General features: G+C 55.4%; 1 protein-coding gene across 1 annotated transcript in view; it reads left to right on the forward strand.

Annotated features, from left to right (window-relative positions):
* PARVB (parvin beta) overlaps window positions 1-20875 on the forward strand; it is a 111320-nt gene that overhangs the window by 58001 nt on the left and 32444 nt on the right. The window contains exons 2-4 of the mRNA XM_082850851.1: window positions 119-208; window positions 3210-3280; window positions 17114-17216. Coding sequence (XP_082706977.1) covers window positions 119-208; window positions 3210-3280; window positions 17114-17216 — 264 coding nt within the window. The remainder of the gene's footprint in view (window positions 1-118; window positions 209-3209; window positions 3281-17113; window positions 17217-20875) is intronic.

Genomic DNA, 20875 nt, shown 5'->3' on the forward strand with positions numbered 1-20875 from the left:
GTTTGTTACATGCTTAAAAAACAGGAGTTGATTTCTCTCTGTTTCCACTGCCAACATGTGAGGCCACAATATTCCATTTATACTAACTGGCTTTTTCCTTTCTCTTTCTGCCTGACAGTGAGTGACTTGCAGGAAGAAGGGGAAAAAGCCATGAACTTGCCGATGTCCCCTGCCTCGGTGGAGATCCACCCTGAAGACACCCTGCTCGGTATTATCGGTTTCTCCAGCTCCTTGTCGTGGGCGAGTTGAGCTTCCCAGCTTGCGGTTGGTCTGGGAGGGGCTGAAAAGGAGCATTCGTGGCCTTTTGATCAGACTCAGACGTCACATGGGGCTCTCAGCTCAAGGTCACGTTGAGAAAAGTCTGTAGGAAAAAAGCAAGCCTTCCCTTGTAGGTTACTGCCTTTCTGATTGCAAATGTCAGTTTTATTGTGATTTGAGTATGATGAGGCCAGCGGATCAGGAGCTGACTGCCGCGGAAAAGGTGGTGTGTTAAACTCACGGTTCCCAAGGCGACGGGGAGGGCAGCAGCCTCGGGCAGGAGGCAGAAGGAGTGACGGGGAAGCGCCGGCAGAAGCCTTTATTGTGGTTTTCACAGGAAGGAGTGAGTGAGGCAGGGTTCATAAGCAGGTTTGGATGGGCTGGGCTGGGTAATTCCAGGGGCCTCTGGGACACAGGGGCTGCCCCGAGTTGACTGTACCTGGTCCCAGGTGATTAGGGCAGGGGCTGTTGGCTGGGTGTGTAAGAGCCCTGTGTGAGCTCAGTTAGAGAGGTGTCTGGGGGGTGTGGGCTCTGGGTTGGTTGTTTGCACGTGGAAGGCACTCCCAGGGGACACGTTTGCTGTTTTGGGAATCAGCTAGCTCTGAGAGCAGAGTCCCTCTAGGTACCCAAGGCCCCAAGACGTCAAAACATTAGAAAATACACAAAATAAGAAACACGATTAACATACCCCCCATCTCTGCACAAGCCGGAGTGGCCTCCATGCCAGGGGCCTGGTAGGTGGGACCTACCAAGTGGTACCGGCCCTGCACTCACCTCAGGACCGCCTCCCAGCCGGCACTGATGAGGTGACGGCCTGGACACACTTGCCTTAAAGCGTGTTTTGGGATCCGATGGATCTGGAAGGCAGTCTCGGAACATTCCGCTTCTTTCCAAACCCTGCCTGGTTCAAAGGGAAGTCCCGGTTGATGCCTCTATTGTGGTTCCCACGACAAGGCCAGGCCAGCAAGAGCTGATGGGGAAGAAATGCAAACGCACGTCCAGGCGGCCGACCTGCAGCCAAACGCTGGACGGGCTCGGAGGTGCCGCTGGCATCCCCTGCGGCGTCCCCTGCGGCGTCCCCTCCGCTCTAAGAGCGTGACCTTCACTGATGCTCTTGTGTTTTGTCTTCAGTCTGGCTGCAGCCGCTGCCCAGGCAAGTGACCCTCTCCCAGGAGACACTGGGGATGAACACTGTCTGGAAATTACCCCGATTCAGAACAGGGTTTCTCCCGAACCCACCCCGTGCTGTGGGCATTTGGCACCGGATAATTCTTTTTTTTTTTTTTTTTTTGCGGTACGCGGGCCTCTCGCTGTTGTGGCCTCTCCCGTTGCGGAGCACAGGCTCTGGACGCGCAGGCTCAGTGGCCATGGCTCACGGCCCCAGCCGCTCCGCGGCATGTGGGATCTTCCCGGACTGGGGCACGAACCCATGTCCCCTGCATTGGCAGGCGGACTCTCAACCACTGCGCCACCAGGGAAGCCCCGGATAATTCTTTATAGTCATTCAAGGTGTTGATCAGCATTCCTGGTCTCCACCCACTAGATTCCCCCGGCACACTCCCCCTCCCCCTCCCCACCCCACCCCACCCCCCGGCTGGGACAACCAAAAACGTCTCCAGACATTACAGCGAGTCCCCTGGGATGGGGGTTCGGGGGACTTGATAGCTTCTGGCTGAGAACCCTGCTTTAGACCAGCAGGAGTGCTAGAAAGTAGATTTACTGTAAACGTGTGATGGGCTATTGTTTTGTCAATATGCCTTGAACCTGCTTTTCCCTGGACCCTAAGTCTCCTGTCTTACGTTTTTCTAAATAGCTGCTCTTGGGCTGGGAGTTGGCATTCTTCCATTTGCTCTGTAAAGTTCTGCTGGCCCCTGAAGCTCTTGTGACCTTGATAAGAACCACCCTGGTTGGGCTTCCCTGGTGGCTCAGTGGTGAAGAATCCACCTGCCAATGCAGGGGACACGGGCTTGATCCCTGGTCCGGGAAGATCCCACATGCCGCGGAGCAACTAAGCCTGTGCGCCACAACTACTGAGCCTGCGCTCTAGAGCCCGTGCTCCACAACAAGAGAAGCCACCACAATGAGAAGCCCGCGCACCGCAGTGAAGAGTAGCCCCCTCTCTCTGCAACTAGAGAAAGCCCGAGCGCAGCAATGAAGACCCAACGCAGCCAAAAATAAATAAATTAAATAAATTAAAAAATATATATATATAGAAATATCTCATAAGCAATCACAACAAATAAACTTAAAAAAAAAAGAATTTTTGCTGCTGTGAAGCCTCTGTCACTCAAAGCCATTTCATTCCCACCAACGTGGACAGGGTCCCAGCCGTGGGAGCCTGTATGGGCCCCAGGACCCTGGTCATCTCTGCCTGCACGTCCTAGGGGCCAGAGGTTGTGCTTCTTTTCTGTCCTTTTAACACCCCTGCTCAGTTTTGTTCTGCGACGTGTCTGGTGTCTGTGGGTCTTTCCCCTCTGCCGTCCACTTATTACCACTGCGTCACTCCCTCTGTACAAGCTCACTGGTGCCCGTGGTCCATGGATCGAGGGCAGACACGGAGGGGAAAACAGATAAACAGAAACAGAATATGGATAAACACGCTTTGCTGTGAAACATCCTTTTTTCCCCCTGCTCTTTCTAATATTTTTGTCCGTATCACCTTACGTAGTGGCGAGCTTTCTCGGTGAACGCCAGGTCTTCCCCGGGTTTATTAATGGTGGCTTTTCCACAGATCCGATTCAGGCCTGTGTGCACCCCCCGCCCTCCTGAAAGATGGGGGTGGATGCTCCATTGCACCCTGGGAGGCAGTTCTTCCTGGGCCGTGTGAATGGCTGCAGGGCTGCTCAGCGAGAGGACCACGGGGTCTCTGCTCTCAATTCCCCCCATCTGTGCAAGGGAAGCCGGCTCCCTGCCCGCCGCGACGCTAACCCCCCTGTCCTTTGTCCCTGCAGAGGAGAACCAGGAGCGCACGGTGATCGACCCCACCTCCAGGGACGACCCCAGATTCAGAGAGTTGGTCAAGGTGAGGATGAGTGTCCTGGCTGGGATGTTCTTGGGAGGTCAGATCTTGGGGTTCAGGCTCTTGTGGGCCAGAGGAGCAAAGCTGGGGGCTGGTCAAGGGGCCTTACTGCTGCGTTTGGTGGGGGGATGTGGAGGATGAGGCTGGACGGCCTGGAGCATCTCCCAGGGGCCCAGCCCCACGGGGCCTCTCCGACGGCCGGCTCCCCGTCATGTGCTGGACCCAGTTATGCGGGGACCCTTTTCTTAACACTTGGAATAAGCAGCTGCAGTGAACGCTCACGGTGCCTTGCAGACCGGTTTAAGGTGTTCAAACCCCTTCTGGAGCGAGATGGGTGGCGTTCAGAGGAAACTCTGAAAAGCGGGCACGTGGGCCCCCTCTGGATCCTCATTGGATGCTGGTGCCCCTGCGCTGGGCAGCGTCTGGACGTGTGGGGACCGGCGAGGCCAGAGGTTGGCTGCCTGGTTCCAGAAAGTCAGGGAAGCAAGGCCAGCCCGGGCCGCTGGCTCTGGGCTCCTTCGGGGCCGTGGCGGCTGCGCGTCTCTCCCCACTGGTCTCTCGAGCCTGGCTTAGCGGTGAGGCTTCCTTCGTAGCGTTAACCTTTGTCGGAGCGAGCGTGGGTTGCAGTTTGATGCTCTGATCTAAACCACAGCAGGGCGTCAGAGGTAACCCCTGGGCCGGCAAGGGCTCTGACAGCGTCATTACCTGCGAGCCCAGAGGCCAGTGGGCCTGGGCTGTGCAGACGCCGTTTGGGGCAGTGCCACACGCGTATCCCATGAAAACGGCTTTTTCAAAAGTTTCTCCACCTTAACCGCTGCGGTGGGGCCCAATGAGGGCACGACTGCCTTTTCACGAGGGCTCCTTCAGGATAAACAAAACCTTTGCAAGTTGTAGCTTTTAAAGAACTGAAATGGAAAATGTCTGTTTTCAGGCCCCCCCATAATGTTGATTCTGAGCATCTTAAACTGCCTAGCTTATTAAGATTTCTTTTTTTCCTGAATACCCACTTTGTTATTCTGAACAGAAGATTGTCGGTGAGGAAAAGTAACCCTGCACTCCAGCCACTAAAATGTTCTCCACGGGCGATATTTAAGCAGTAGAAGGGGATGCCCTGTTTTTGTCAGGGTTCTCCAGAGAAACAGAATCCACAGGAGATGGCCCTATCTCTCTACCTCTCTATCTCTCTCCATCTCTCTGTCTATCTCTCTCTCTATATATCTCTTCTGTCTCTCTCTGTCTCTATCTATAGAGACTTATAAGGATTGGCTCACGTGATTATGGAGGCTGAGAAGACCATGATCTGCCCTCTGCAAACTGGGGACCAGGAAAGCTGGTCAGAGGGCCTGAGAGCCCAGGACAGGACTTGCACGTCCCAGGCAAAGAGAGGGCGAGTCCAGCCTTCCTCTACCTTTTTGTCCTCTTCAGGCCCTTCCTGGATTGCATGCCACCCACCCACGCTGGCCTGGGCCCTCTGCTTTACTCAGGCCACCGATACAAATGCTAATCTCTTCCCGAGACACCCTCACAGACACGCCCAGAAAGGATGTTTAATCAGGTGCCTTGGCATCCCGGCCAGGCCAAGCTGACACACAAGATCAACCCTCACGTGCCCCGCTCCGATTTTTCCTTCTTCGACACGTAAGCAGAGCTTGCGAGCACGTGAGCATCTTCTCCTTGAAACAAGACCCAGGGGGCCTGGTGTCACCCTCACCTCCATACGGGGACTCCGAGAGAAGTAACTCCCCCACCCCCAGGTTACGCTCTGAACCAGTGAAGTGGCCGGTCTTGAATGAGTCTGTCCGTTTGACGCCTCCTTCGCTGAGCCCCGGTTGAGGGTCCGGAGCTGTGCTGGGCCCCGGGGCTGCGAGATGAACCGGTCACCTCCCTGCTCTATGGGGTCCAGATCCGCTTCACGCTCCTCCTGGACCCACTCACTCGGCCCTACCCGCCTCTGCATCAGGAGACAACAGGCATTTTTGGCCTCTACCGGGTGAGGGCCGGGCAGCTGCGTGTCCTTTATCCGCCCACACAGAGGGACCACAGCATCTCTGCATCCGGGACCAGCCCGACGGGACCTGCGGAGGCTCTGGCAGCCCCTCCAGCCCCGGATTCCGGGTTCAGATGAACGACCACGTCTGGGGCATGGAGTGTGCCGACTGGAGGGGCTGGGAGTGCAGACGTTGGCATCTTGTGGGGCAGAGCAGGACTGAGGACCGAGGGAGTGGGAATGCACGCCTCTCCCTTTCTTCCCCGTCGGGCAGTTCTGAGAGCCGTGCTTCCACGGGAAGTTGGCCGTGTGCTGGGCGTCGGCTGGGTTTCCTTCCGAAGCTGTGGGCGGCTCAGGGGCGCACCTGCCTCCCTTCCCTCTCCCCTCACTCTTGCTAGTCTGGGGTTATGGTCCCCCCAAAAGCAGCAGCAGTCAGCTTGGCCCTGGGCTCTCTTTCCTGGGGAACCCAGGTGTGGTGTGCTGAATCATGGCCCCCAAAGATGTCCACGTCCTAGCCTCTGGAACCTGTGACTGTTACCTCCTTATATGGCAAAAGGGACTTTGCAGATGTGATTAAGCTAGGGGTGTGGAGGGAGGGATGACCCTGGATTGTCCGGTGGGCTCACAGGTGTCCTTATAAGAGGGAGGCAGAGAGAGATTTGACTGCAGGTGATGGTGGCAACATGAGGGTGGATACGAGATGCCACGCTGCTGGCTTTGAAAATGTGGGAAGGGGCCACGTGCTAAGGAATGTGGGCTCCCCTAGAACGTGGAAAAGGCCAGGAAGCCTTCCCTAGAGCCTCCAGAAGGAATCAGCCCTCCTGACACCTTGGCACTAACCCAGTGAAACTGGTCTTGGACTTCTGACCTCCAGGACTCTGAGGGAATACCCTGGTGGTTTGGAAGCCCCAAATTAGTGATAATTTGTTACAGCAGCCGGAGAAACCAGTACACCAGGCCGAGTTACCTCCTGTCCCTAAACCGCTGCATCCCTTAGCTGTAGCTGAGGGTCCCCATCCCCTTGGGAGCAGGGCCGGCCTTGCTGCCTTGCCAGTTCCCAGGAAGGGCCAGCTGCCAGACACGTAGAAGTCTGCTCCCATGGCCATCCCGCCAGCCTGCAGCACATACGCCCGGAGATGGGCAGTTTCTGGAAGGTTCCCCCTGCCGTCAGACTGCAAATCGTACCTCGAGGCTGGTGGCTTATCTTCTAAGATAAGCATAAACACAGCAAACAGGCCGGCGCCGTCGGGCTGTCTGTCTGTGGCTTGTTGGTTGCTGTAGTGGCACGTGGAGGGGATGTATGTGAAATACTAGTTCCCACTGACTACAGGGCTTTTGAACAGAGACGCACGCGTGCTATTGGGGGTCTGGGAGATGCCTGGGCTGAGCGCCAGCTACCCTGGGTTGTTGTTGTTTGTCAGGTAAGGGGGAGGCTCAGCGTATCCCTGAGTCGGGGTTCCCTCACGACAGGGGGTTGTCAGCACCTCCTTTTCTTGGCGTGGGGAGGAACTGGCCCCAGGGCCAGGCAGCCTGTACGCGCAGTCAGGGGTGAGCTGCCCGTGGCCTGCCCGGGGGTGCCGCCGAGCCGGACACCCTTAGACGTGCTCCGGGCTGGCGGCCCTGCTGCCTCACTTCCCGCCCCCCCCGCCCCGCAATTCCAGCGCTCCGGCCCCCGAGCCTCCTTGAGCAAGCTGAGCACCTGCCCACCTGGGTGTGAGGTTAGAAAGCCCGTTTCCCCCAAGCCCAGCCCCACTTCTGATGCCGGTTGTAAGTGTGGGAGCCCCAAGACGACGCATAGGTTTGATACTTTGCTAAAAGGACTCCAGTTATACTCACGGTTATGGCTTATTCTGGTGAGGGGACACAGGTTAAAATCAGCCGAGGAGGAAGTGCAGGTTGTTTTGGTGCAGGGTGTGGACCACGTGCAGGCCTGAGCTCGTCAGGGTGAGGTCTGGCTGACATCCCGACCGCTGGCCACGTCCAGTCTTGGGACCAGCGGGACCTTTCTGAGTTAGCACGGTCGGTCCCCCGGCTTTCGTTCTCTGTTCTCCATCATGTGCACTTGGTTGCCTCTCGTCTTGGCCCCTGTCCTGTCTCTCTCTGTAGACTTACCCCCACTGATCCTCCTACCTCAGGACTGTTGGTGTTTAAACATTGTGAGCTGCTCTCTGCTTCCCGTCAAAAACCCTGGCTTTGGCTAAGCCAGGCATTAAGAATGAAGCCGCTCATTGAAACATTCTCTTCGAGCGTCTTCTGTGTGTGATGCAGTGTGTGAGGGGGTGAAGGGGTGGGTGTGATGGGCTGTGGGATCAGCTCCCTGGAGTCAAATCCCGGCTCGGATTAAAGCAGAACAGTCGTGCCCGTCTGCCAGCATGAGGGTGACGTCAGATGCCACACGCTTGCTGTCCGGCGGGTGCCGTGCCGGGCGCTGGAACATGGGCACAAACGGGGCAGAGCTGGGGGGGAGGTGCATGGGCAGGTCTGTGGTTCCAGTTTAGAAGTGAGTATCCTGTGGGCTCGGGAGCTGAAAGACTTACCCTGTCTCCTGTATGCAGGTGTTTGTCCTGTGGTCCTTTTCGCTAGCATCCTCCAGGAGTGCCCTGAATCTCTTAACAGGGTGAACAGCTGGTGCCGCCTGGGGAAGATAGCAGTTTACAGATGAGATCCTTTATATTTTTAATGATCTTTGAAAGAGGGAACGGCAGTTCTCGTGCTTTCCAGAGTGAATAGTCAGAGAGGGGCCTCCGCACTTGCGGGTGCGTTGGTCCAAGGCAGGCTGGCCGTGTCGTCACCGGGGTATGCATTTCTCCCCATAAGCAGATTTCGCATCTCATCTCCCAGTGTACTGGACAAGGCTCCTTCGGGTTGTTAAGTTCTGCTTTCTCCCTTCCTTTGCCCCTACGAAGAAACTCAGCTGCACAAAGACGGTCTTCTGGGCAGAAGACGGTGCTATCATCGTTGTGTGGAGATGCCCGGGGACGTGGCTGGCACTGCACCTGGCCGGGATGCTCTCCTGCCGGTTGCAATGAGCCTGCGTCCTCCGTGCATTAAGCCACGGCAAGCCTGTCTGGAAGTGATTGAAACATAACTGTCATAGCTTTGGGGGAGACAGGCTGCAGCTCTTCATGATCATTTAGAAGGAACTCAGGGGGAGTCATTTTTATTCCGGCTAAAGGAAGCTTGTGAAAAGTCTATGCAGAGAGCACTGTGCCAAGGGCGTCATTGATACACGTCCTAGACACGTGCCTGCAGGACTCGGGCTTTGCAAATGAGTACGTCCCTAAAAGTAAGGACGGGTGCTATCTTTAAAAAGTCTTTTGTGAACCAGAAGATTAAGACGGATGACCTGGGCGGTACAAGGACAGGGTGGTTGGCGGTGGCCAGGAGGGGACTGCATCTCCGCGGGGGCAGCAGTGAAACCGGGAGGCGGATTTGCTTTTGCTCCCAGAGCTGACCTCTGTGGCCCGCGGCGTGAAATGTGATTTTCATCCCCTTCTGTCTGTTGTTTTCGTATTTGGACTTTGACCAGGTCAGAGATCCAGTTTTAGTTTCTTCATAGCAGAAACATCTCTTGTGTGTTTTCCTACAGGACCTTGCTCTGGGCAAGGCAGCCTCTAGAACCAAATGTCTGCATGCCCCAGAGGCTTTTCTAGGTCTGTAGGCAGCCCTGCCGTTGATTGGAGCGCCTTGCGTGGGTCTGTTCCTAGTTTAGCCCCTGCGGTGATGGCCTTGAGTGGGCTGGCGGTCCAGCTGGGGAGACAGACATGTCGAGGGACGGATGAGTATGTTTCCAGGTGGCATGACCGCATTGAAGGAAACTGAAGCAAGAAGCAGGGTGGTTCCTTCTCCGCTCTGTTTTTGGTGGGGTGGTCGGAGTTGGCATTTGAGCGGAGACCTGCTGGTTGGTACCTAGGGCGGCAGCAAGTGCAGAGGCCCCCTGGGATGCCCGTGCTGGCAGGTGTGAAGGCCAGCGAGGGGGGCAGCGTGGCTGGAGCCTAGACAGCAAGGACGAGGGGGATCGGAGGTAAGATCAGAGAGGTGGCAGGGGTGCGAAATGGTGTTTGACTCCCGGGGCTGGTTTGGGGGGGCACAGGGACGTGGGAGGACCGGCAAGCAGCTGTGACACCTAACTGCCCATGTGGGGCAGAGACTAGGTCATGTTTCTTTATAGCTCCAACACCTCGGGTGGTGTCCACATATCCTAGGTGCTGCCAGCTAGGCTGAGTAAATCAGAAATGGGTTTCTGACACGCAGAGAAGCCGTGGGTGGTGACGGTGACATCTGTGTAGATCACTATAGTTGATTAGCACTGGCCAGTAGATCATCTCACCAAGTCCTCAAAATAGCCCAGCAGAGGTAGATGCTAGCACCTGCATTCTAGAGGTCCATTGCTTAATAACAGGTTTATTGAGATAGAATTCCCATACCGCACAGTTCAGTGGTTGTTAGTGTACCCCCAGAGCGGTTGAGCCATCACCTCAATCAGTCAGGGACATTTTCATCACCCCAGAAAGGAACCCCGTAACGACCAGCACCCAGTCCTGTATCCTCCTTCCTGGCCCCCGGCAACCACTTCGTCTCTAAAGAATTATTCCGTCTCTATAATTCGCATATTCTAGATATTTCATAGAAGGGGAATCATATCAATACATGACTTTTGTGTCGTCTGGCTTCTTTCACTTGGCCTATGGTGTTTTTAAGATTCATCCATGTTATAGCAGGTGTCCAAACTCCATTCCTGGACTTCCCCGGTGGCGCAGTGGTTAAGAATCCGCCTGCCAGTGCAGGGGACACAGGTTCGATCCCTGGTCTGGGAAGATCCCATGTGCCGTGGAGCAACTAAGCCCGTGCACCACAACTACGGAGCCTGCACTCGAGGGCCCACAAGCACAACTACTGAGCCCACGTGCCACAACTACTGAAGCCCGTGTGCCTAGAGCCCGTGCTCCACAACAAGAGAAGCCACCACGATGAGAAGTCCATGCATCACAACGAAGAGTAGCCCCCGCGCACGGCAGGAAAGACCCAACACAGCCAAAAAAAAAGAACTGCATTCCTTTTCATGGCTGAATAATATTCCATCATATGGATAGACCACAACGTGCTGATCCGTTCTTTCTCGACGGCATTTGGGTTGTTTCCACATTTTGGTTATTTTGAATAGTGCTGCTATGAACATCCGTGTACAAGGCTTTGTATGAGCTTGTGTTTGCAGTTCTTTTTGGTGTATACCTGGGAGTGAAATTGCTGGGTCGTATGGTGATTCTGTGCTTAACCTTTTGAGTAACTGCCAGACTGTTTCCGTAGTGGCTGCACCATCTTACATCCCCCGAAGAAGTGTATGGAAATCCGTCCAGTTTCTCTACATCCTTGGCAACACTTACTGTTCGTCTTTTTGATTATAGCTACCCTAGTAGGTATGAAATGGTATCTCGTAGTGGTTGTTTGTTTGTTTTTTTTTTGCGGTACGCGGGCCTCTCACTGTTGTGGCCTCTCCCATTGCGGAGCACAGGCTCCGGACGCGCAGGCTCAGCAGCCATGGCTCACGGGCCCAGCTGCTCCACGGCATGTGGGATCTTCCCGGACCAGGGCACGAACCCATGTCCCCTGCATCGGCAGGCGGACTCTCAACCACTGCGCCACCAGGGAAGCCCTACCTCCACGTTTTCTAAGAGTTTTATAGTTTTAGTTCCTACACTGAGGTCTGATCCATTTTGAGTTGATTTCTATATATGGTGTAAAGTAAGGGTTCAGTTTTATTCTTTTGCATGTGGGTATCCAGTTGTCCCAGCACCATTTGTTAAAAAGACCTTTTTTCCCCCATCGAATTGTCTTAGCCCCCTTATGGATGTCACTTGGCTGTAATGTGAAGTTTATTTCTGACCTCTCATTTCTGTTTCATTGACCTCTGTGTCCTCCTGCCAGTATCACATGTTTTGATACTCCAGCTTTGTAGGAAAGTTTGAAATCAGGAAGTGTCAGTTCTCCAACTTCGTTCTTCCTTTTCAAGATTGTTTTGGCTTTTGGGGGTCTCTGGACTTCCCGTTTGCATTGTAGGATTTGCTTGTCAGTTTCGGCAAAGAAGCCATGTGGATAGCGATTAATTTTTATAAGTGGCATGTATTATTATTTTTTCTAATTACCAAAGTAACAGATACTGCTGAAAACCTGGAAGACAGAAAACTCAAACAGAAGGCAGTGGTAATTTTTAAATTCGTGTCCCTCCAGGCTTTTTCTTTTGTGCAGTCAGCTTTTCCTACACAAAATTGGAAATCATTTCCGAGTTGGTAAACGTCTAGGAGCACATTTGGATGGGTACCTTGGGAGAAATTTCTGGAAGTGGAATTGCTGGGTCCCAGAGCACACACAGGCCCAGTGTGGAGGCTGTGTGGGCGGCAGCTCTGTCCTCCGATGGGCACCGGCCCCTCCTGGCCTCCCTGCCGGGTCCACACCGGGATAGCGGTTCACTACTCCGCGGCCCGGATCTCGCCACCCCGCCACCAGGCCCGCCTGCCCCACCCCCCGGGCACCTCTTTCTGCTCAGCTGTTTCCTGTCCCGCCCTTGAAGGCCACTTCCTCTGCTCCCGGGGCCGCGTGACCCCTCACGTCAGAATCCTTTGTGGTGGCTCGTGCTCACCACTCATCTCTCTCTGCTGCGTCTCCCGGCTGGGCCTGGACTCCCGGAGGGCAGGGGACGCGCCTCCTTTGTCCCCACGTCCTGGCACCAGGAAGGCGCTCAGTGACAGCCGTTGAGCCGAGTGTAATACTGCCACTCAGCTCCAGTAGCTGCTGTGAAATCCCTGATGAAAGGCCGAGGTAGCAGATTCCTAGAGCTTTGTGGAAGGAAGGGCCCGAGGATCGCGGCGCTCCTGCGAGGAGCCTGGCGCTGGTGGCTGGAGAGGTAAAGCTACGGGGCAGGTCTGTCTGTGATCCCGAATCTGCTGTTTTTGGCCGTGTAACCGGGGCCCAGAAGGGGGATGTTGGGGTCTGGAGAGCTAGGTGGGTCTCTGCTCCGTGATGTCGGGGCCTGGACGGGGCAGGCGTCCTCCCGGCTGCTTCCAGACCCCCCTCCGTCATCGTACTGCCGACTGTGCCCTGCCACCCCTCCTGGTTCTCCCCTTTGTTCATTGATACCTACAGCCCCTGGCGTGGCGGCTTCCTCTCTGCCCCGCCCCCCCACTCCTGCCGCTCCATCCACCGAGATGCCCGCGCACCAGCTCCTTCCTCAGGCTCCCCCTCTGCATCTGCCCGTACCCAGGGTCAGGGTCAGACCTTGCTTCTCCCCAACCCCCTCCCCGTGCCCCTCCGGGGTCCCCACGTCCAGTCCCCACTCCCCCTAGTGCCCACGGTCACTCATCTCATCCACTGCCCCCTCCCCTCCTGGCCCAGGTGAGAGTCCAGGGCTGGCCCCGCCCCCCCACCCCTCTTGGCCTTGGAAGCCCCACCCCCTGACCTCCCAGGTGGTTCCAGGTGGCTACAGGGCTCACCCTGCACCTCCTTCCTGTCTCTGCTCAGACGCCACTTCCTCCAAGAGGCCCCCTGACCCCCTGATCCCCGTGACCCCTCTGCCCTCTCCATCCCCAAACTCTGCCTAATTCTTCTCAACAGACTTATTTTTAAGAACCGTTTTCAATTTACAGTAAAATAGCGAAGATAGTACAAGAGTTCCCATATTTCCACACCCAATTTTCCCCATTATTAACATCTTAGATCAACATGGTACATTTTTTTAAAAATTAATTAATTAATTTATTTTTGGCTGCGTTGGGTCTTCGTTGCTGCGCGCGGGCTTTCTCTAGTTGTGGCGAGCGGGGGCTACTCTTCGTTGCGGTGCGTGGGCTTCTCATTGCGGTGGCTTCTCTTGTGGAGCACAGGCTCTAGGCGTGCAGGTTTCACTAGTTGTGTCATGTGGGCTCACTAGTTGTGGCACGTGGGCTCTAGAGCGCAGGCTCAGTAGCTGTGGCGCACGGGCTTAGTTGCTCCGCGGCATGTGGGATCTTCCCGGACCAGGGCTCGAACCCGTGTCCCCTGCATTGGCAGGCGGATTCCTAACCACTGTGCCACCAGGGAAGCCCCAACGTGGTATACTTGTTATATTAATGAACCAATATTAATACACTATTATTAACTAACACCCACCATTTATTCACATTTCCTTAGTTTTTACTATATATACTTTCTCTGTCTCAGGACCCCACGTGGCCTCCCACGTGATATCCTGTCTTCTGAGCTCCTCTGGGCTGTGATGGTTTCTCAGACTGTCCTTGGTTTTGATGACCTTGACGGTTTTGTGGAGGACTGGGCAGGGGTTGTGTCGGGTGCCCCTCTGTTAGGGTTTGTCTGATGTTTTTTCTCAAGATTAGACTGTGGTTATGGGTTTGGGGAGGGAGGCCACAGACGTGAAGTGCATTCATCCTATCACATCAGGGCACACACGACCACGTGACTGCTCACCGTGATATTGACCTTGATTACCCGGCTGAGGTGTGGTTGTCAGCTTTCTCCACTTTATTCTGACTTCTTTTCCTCCATAACATCGATCACAGCCTGGAAGTGTGTGTATCTGTTTGTCTTTTAATGTCTGATTGGAAGGTAAGGTCTTCAAGGACAGAGACCTCTCTCGTCTTTTTTATCCCTGGAGCCTGGCATGTAGTAGGTGCTCAGTAAGTTAATTGATGAGCTCAGTGCCTGCTTATGGAGCTCCAGTGCCAGGCCGTGAGCACTGGAGACAGAGCCACAAACGAGAGGTCATAGTTCCTGCCCTCACAGAGCTTAAAGTCCAGCAGGGAGATCGTTACAAACGAAGATGTGTTCCCATGGCAAACGTGAACGGGGTCAGGGAAAAGGCCCTTGGGTGCGGTGAGAGCCATGATGACGGGATGTGGCCTGGGTTGGGTGGGGGGAGGTCAGAGGATGATACGGAGCTTGAGACCTGAAGGATGAGTGAGGGCTGGCCCGGCAGGGATGGAGGGGAGTGTGTTCAGGGTGGAAGAACTAGCACATGCAAAGGCCCTGGGGCAGAGACGGGCTTGGGGATTTGAAAAACACCGGTGAAGAGGCAGGGTGCTTGGTGGAGCTGTGGCAGTGGCCCGGGAAGGAGGTTTGGACAAGGGCGGTGGGAAAGGGGATGGCGGGAAGTGTGTGCAATTAAGAAGTGGGCTGAATGGATGAAGGGGTGAAATCCAGGCTCCTGAAGCTGGAGGATGGTGTCCTGTTTCCTTCTCAGAGAAGGGGCAGGTTTGAGGAGGGGCAGGGGCGGGTTCAGTGAGAGATGCTCATGGAACACCGGAGCAGAAGGATGGTGCAGAGGCGGGGCTGGACGTTGAGGGGTTTCTGGGACGGGGCGGGGGTGGGGGGGGCACTGGGTATCGTGGGAGGGCCTGAGCTGGCCCTGGAGGAGGGTGGAGAGAAGGAGGAGGAGCCATCCAGGGTGATGTCCTTTAAAGATCCGGAGGAGAAAGCCGTGTCAAGGAGGACCCCCGACACAGGAAGCTGGGAGGGTGGTGAGAGAGGAGGGTGGGAGCTGGGTGACGGGAGAGGGTGCTGCAAGGTGGGAGAGAAGGCAGCCGGGTGGCGAGGTCCAGCTCCCAGCCTCCCAGGATGCTCGCCCCCCAGGGAGGGAGACGGAGCAGGGCTGCAGCGTGGGGCCAGCTCCATCCTGCCGACCTTTCGGGAATGGCTTCGACAAAACCAGAATGCCGCGGGGCTGAGACGGAGCAGGATTCTGTGGTCCTTCGCCCGACTCCGTGTGCTCTGCCCGCCTTTTGTGAGTGGAGAAACTTTAGCCAAACCTTAAACCAGAGAAGTGAGAAAATGCAGAAACAAAGGAGAACAGTCTAACGAGACCAAGTAATTGTTTAGTCATTAAGCATAGCCAAGGACCTTTAGTTCCTCCCCAAGGGCTACAGAGAACATTCTGAGCCGCACGCATCCTGTGAGCTGTCTTATAGATACTGAAACCCCCCGCCAGGTGGAAGAAGTGAACTACCTGATGACCAGACTGTAGCCACGACCTAGGCTGCCACAATTCCAAGAACTGGCCTCAAGGAAATGGGAACAAACTGACCCTGGAACTAAAGAGAAATTGTAGTTAAAACAATCAGGATGACGCTGGTCGGACCACCAATGACCAATGTCAAGATGACTTCCAGAGCTGCCTGTGCTGTTTCTGCGTGGAGCCCCATCCCTCTGTCTATAAAAGCTCGTGCCCCCTGGTTGTCATTGTGGGGGGAGGGAGCCGGCCTTTGGACAGGCGTCCACCCTCTCCCGCCCCCAGTGGCTGGCACCCAAAATAAAGCCAACTTTCCTTTCCACCATCCTTGCCTCTTCATTGGCTTTTGAGCGGCACGTGGCCGGACCCCAGTTTCGGTTACAGGGCTGCTGTTGAGTGAAGTCCCTTTAATTTACTTTCACTTCTGTTCTCCATGGGATTGTGTGTCTGATTGAATGTTTTCGAGTTAGTGGGAAAATAGAAATTTCACAGAAATTTGCTTTGTGGCCAATTTTGCAGGTGGCACCCGTATCAGAGAGCGGCAGAGGGCGCTCTAGTCTGGTCTGTGTCCTTTTGTTTATCTCTGAGAGGGCCAATCAGTGCCCATTTCCAGGAGGTTATTGGGACCAGTTAGTTAGCTTCATCGGTTTTGCTTGCACAGGGAAACCGTGTAATACGGGTATTTTTGATCAAGTCTCTTCAGACATCCGTTTCATCTTGCGGAGAAGTTTCATTTTGCCTTACGCAGCGTCAGCCAAATGGAACTTTGTTCAGTGGGAACCCTATTTCTCTGTAGATATTTTCACGATTGAAGCTGTCTTCTTTTATGATATATTACTCAGCGAATTGAAGGGAAACTTGTTGAGAAAAGGCTGGTCTAGAGAAACGAACACGTGTGTCCACATCAAAATTGTACGTCCGTGTTCACAGCAGCGCTGTTGACAACAGCCCCAAAGTGGTGACAACCCAAATGTCCATCGGCTGGGGAATGAATCCGTAAAACGCGTCTCTCCGTACAACGGATTCAGCTGTAAGAAGGAACGAGGTCCTGACACGTGCTACAACTTGGGTGAACCTTGAAAACATCATGATACGTGAAAGAAGCCTGACACAAAAGATCACGTATGACGTGATTCCTTTCGTACGAAGTATCCAGGACGGGCAGATCCATGGAGACGATGGTTTTGTGGTTGAGAGGAGGTGGGGGAGGGTAGACGGGGAGTGACTGCCGACAATACAGGGCTTCCTTGTGGGGTGATGGAAATGTGCTTCAGTGCATTACGGTGACGGTCGCACAACTTTGTCAGTATACTAAACAATGGGGTGGAATGTAAATTCTATCTCAGTAAAGCCTTGAAGAAATTAGGGTGCCGCTGGGAGCAGGCTCTCAGAGCTTGTCAGTAACAGCCCCTCGGGATCCCCTTCGGTCCACAGCGTTAGGCTCAGGGCTATCAGGGATGGTTTTAGTGCAGATATTAAGGGAGGGAGGGGGGTGGACGTTTTATGGCTCACCCGTGGGGGGCGGTGTTACTGATGTTTCCTCATTTGATCCGCCCGCCTGCATATGCCATGGTGAACATCATCATTTCCTCCGGCTGAGTTCCCACACGTACCCAAGTCCCCGCTGGGAGGAGGCCAGTCTGCCCATGGTGCCGCCCTCCACCAGTCCTCCTGTGAATCCCACGGGAGCCCCGGCAGCCTGGGTGGGAGAAGCGTGCCCATCCCCTCGGGCTCTCCTGGCCCCTGCACTGGGGGTGTCTCGGTGTCCAGCAGCTCTCCGTTCCTGCACTTGCTCTGGTCATCGCCTGGGCCCTCCTGGCACCAGCGAGCGAGGCCATAACGCCTGTCCACCCCGCAGGTTCTCATCGACTGGGTCAACGACGTGCTGGTGGGGGAGAGAATCATCGTAAAGCAGCTGGAAGAGGACCTGTACGACGGGCAGGTGCTGCAGAAGCTCCTGGGTGAGTCCACGGGAAGGGCGTGGCCCCAGGCTGGCCCACAAGATCCTCTACATGGCGACATCGGTCACTCGTCTGTAAGCCGCAGCCCTGAGCCCGTGGCTCCCAGGTGGTGGCCCCTGGGGCCCCGGGTCACCTGCCCTCTCGTCGTCCCTCGGCTGGGGGTCCTGCCGGAGCTCCCAGTCACGGGGCTGCAATGGGTCACTCACAGCTCCCAGAACCGTCTGTGGCCTCTGCTGTTGGATGCATGTGTACAAGGGGAGCGCGGTGATGGGGCACGAACGGGATGCCGTCTCCTCTCTGGGGCAGCCCTCCCTCCTGGCCTGCGCCCGTCCAGCTGTGAGCACCTCCAGCCTGTGCAGGCCCATCGGGGCCAGGGTGCTGGAGGGGGTGGCCCCCAGCCGTGCCCTTCGGGGGCACGATTTAGATGGGGGGTGGCGGGGGAGTGGCGAGGAGGGAGACTGACTGTGATGCTCTTCTTATGTCTGTCCCTTGTGGACAGAGTTCCTCAGCAAAGTAACATCTGTAGAGCCCTTAGCATGGGGCCGGGCTCAGGGCCTGGGGTCAGTAAGGGGTAATGAACAACAACACAACAAAGACAAAGACAGAGAGATGAAGAGTGAAAGCAGGGCCGGTGGGTCCCCCGAGTTCCTCTGAGCACTGGGCACACGGCAACCATGCGTTGACCGAGCGAGTGAAGAAAGCCCGGCCGTTTGCTACCTGCAGGACGTGGGCTCCTTTTATAGGAAGTGCAAAGGCCCTGGATAGGGTCCCCAGATCCCCGCGAGTGTGGCCCAGCGGACTCAGTGTCCCCTCGTCCGTTAGGATACCTCACCTCCTGAAGGTCCCCGGGAGGCCCTGCCCCCAGCATTGGCGGGGTGCAGACCTGCTCCCTGGGCTCTTCCTACGCACGCTCTTCACCCCTTAATGACCCCACAGACCAGCGCTGTCCTGTGCAAGGGTCTTCCCAGCAGACTGCCTGGAGGGCCACTCCTTCCAGCCGGGGGCCAGCACTGGGGTGGGACCATGTTTTGCTCCACAGGGGTGCGCTGGGGAACCCGAGTCAGGCACCTGGAGTTTGGGGGGTGCTGTTGTTGGGGAGAGGTACTGAGGGAAAGCAGACAGGAGGGGCTGGGGCTGGAGAGGGGCATCCTGGGGAGGGCTGGCCCACAGGACGCACCCCTGCAGCTGCCCAGATCGTGGCGTGGCCCAGCCTCCGTGTCATTCCTCAGTCCCGGGTCCCTGCGGGCAGTTTGCACACTCAGCACAATGGCTCTTAACAGACGGTCCGATCTTGGAGGGACACCTGCAGGGTCTTGTCACGTAGACCTGGCTCTGAGGACATGGCGATGGATGTGGCCCACACGTTGTTTTGTCCTTGTTCAGTCAGTCCTCAAAAAGCACGTTAAGCAGGAGAAGATTTTGTGTTTATTTTGGTTTTCCCTTCGTTGGTTGAATGAACATCCTTTGGCCTATTGTGTGGCAGGTGTGGAGATGCAGTGGTGACAGGAAGAAGGAAGTCCCCATGCCCCACTGCCGACACCCGTTCTGGCAGAGGGGAGAAAGAGAACTATTGTGTGGTGGTTCAACCTGAAACACAAATAGATGCTCTAAGAGAGGGACAAGTGCTAGGGAGAGAATCAGAGAGGTTCTGGGGCAGCGGGGCTGGGTCGGGTGGAAGGACCGGGCAGTCAGGGGCAGCCGCCCTGGGGAGCTGACATCCAAGCAGGCTTCTGCTCAGTTGTCATGGAAAGAACATTCCAGGCTGAGACTCTGCAGAGAGAAAGAGTCTGCAGTGTTTAAAGGGCAGTGAAAGGTGGCTGCAGGTGACCGGGGTGACAGATGGGGCCAGATCACATCCAGTCCTGACAAAGGCTTTTATTCCAAGTGACAGGAAGCCACTAGAGGATTTGAGCAGGGCCGTGACAAGGTCTGAGTTAGCGTTTTAAAAGATTGCTTGGGTTCCTGGGTACAGAATGAATTGGGGGGCGGGTCAGGAGGGGGACCTGGGAGGTTAGTCAGGGCGCTGTCACAGCAGCCCGGGCATCAGAGGAAGTGGCTCGGTCCAGGATGGAAGTGGAGGATATGTGGGAGGTTAAAGCTGATGGAGGCATGAAGACTGCTGGCCAGGTTTGTGGCCTGAACAGCTGGTGAGTGAGAAAGCCCTTGGGAGTGGCGTGGTGGGTGGGGATGAGGAGGTGGGTGGTGCATCTGCTAAGAGGGCTGATACCCATCCTGCCCACGTCAGCTGCAGGGTAAGGGTGGAGACCAGCAGTGCAGAGATGGTTAATGCCGTGGGACCGGGTGGCCTCACCCAGAGGGAATGTTCCAAATTATGTGTTTGGCTGAATGCCGTGGGTCAAGAATTAAATAAATCTCTGTTCATCTAAGCTGAGAACCCCCATCTTAAAATGAACTTCTTTAGTACAAGAATAAATCTGAAATGTTATCAAGATCGTTCAGTAACTGTCACAATTTTATTATTAAAAATGTTGGTTGGGGCTTCCCTGGTGGCGCAGTGGTTGAGAATCTGCCTGCCAGTGCAGGGGACACGGGTTCGAGCCCTGGTCTGGGAGGATCCCACGTGCCGTGGAGCAGCTGGGCCCGTGAGCCACAACTACTGAGCCTGAGCGTCCGGAGCCTGTGCTCCGCAGCAAGAGAGGCTGCAACAGTGAGAGGCCCGCGCACCGCGATGAAGAGTGGCCCCCGCTCGCTGCAACTAGAGAAAGCCCTCGTGCAGAAACAAAAGACCCAACACACCCAAAAATAAAAAGAATAAAAAATTTTTAAAAATCTTAAAAAAAAAAAATGTTGGTTAGAGCTTTGTTGTTTCCTAGTGTATCATCGGTCCAGCCATTCTCAGCACTGTCGGGTGCTAGATTGCTCTCGAGGTCACTGAACCAGACATTGGTGACGACGGACACTTACTTTCAGCAGAGAAGGACGGAGGAGGCATGGCTCTCAGGCTGGCGCTGCCCACAAGGATTCTGCTGATGGTGACGCTGCCCTGGGTTATCCGCTTCCCTCCCTCTCTGTAAAGACCTCGCTTCCCTCTGACTCCTGGACTTGAAGACTTGGCTGTTGGTGACGATGCTTGCTTACTGAAACAGTCCTTTGAACTGCTGCTTTGCGCGCTGCCCAAAGGAGACACTTTCTGATATTTTCAGAAGCAAACATAGGAGCGTCGTGCTCACTTCCACTTTTATTTCTGATGCTTTCTGCATGCAGCTGTGGCTCCACTCACCCAGTCACTTGCAAACCTTGTATCCCTAAGCCTTAGATCTAGTGCTGTGGTCGTGGAAGTCTGTCTCTCAGGACCACAAGATCAGCTCTGCATGTGCCTCTGCATCTCAGCCCTAGACGCCTGTGAATGACGCCAGTGCCCTCTCTGGAGTGGAGCGTCAGGGGTGCCTTAGAGCCGGTACCCTGTAAGAAGGCCTTGCCTGCTCAGGGCACATCCTTTTGGTCCCCTCTTCAGTTGGCCGCAGCAGACGCAGTACTTGCTCTGCAGTGGCTGTGGTTGTCATTGAGTCCTGCGACGTCCGCTTTGTGATCTGTGAGGTCTAACGAGAGGCTGACTTTGGCTCAGGCAGCCTTTTCAGCGTGAAGTAGTGGCAGTTCCATCCTGTTTGCATATCTTGCATAAGTACTCCTAGATGGGC

Source organism: Leucopleurus acutus (genome assembly GCF_964270905.1).
Source record: "Leucopleurus acutus genome assembly, chromosome: 11".
Classification (NCBI taxonomy): Eukaryota; Metazoa; Chordata; class Mammalia; order Artiodactyla; family Delphinidae; genus Leucopleurus; species Leucopleurus acutus.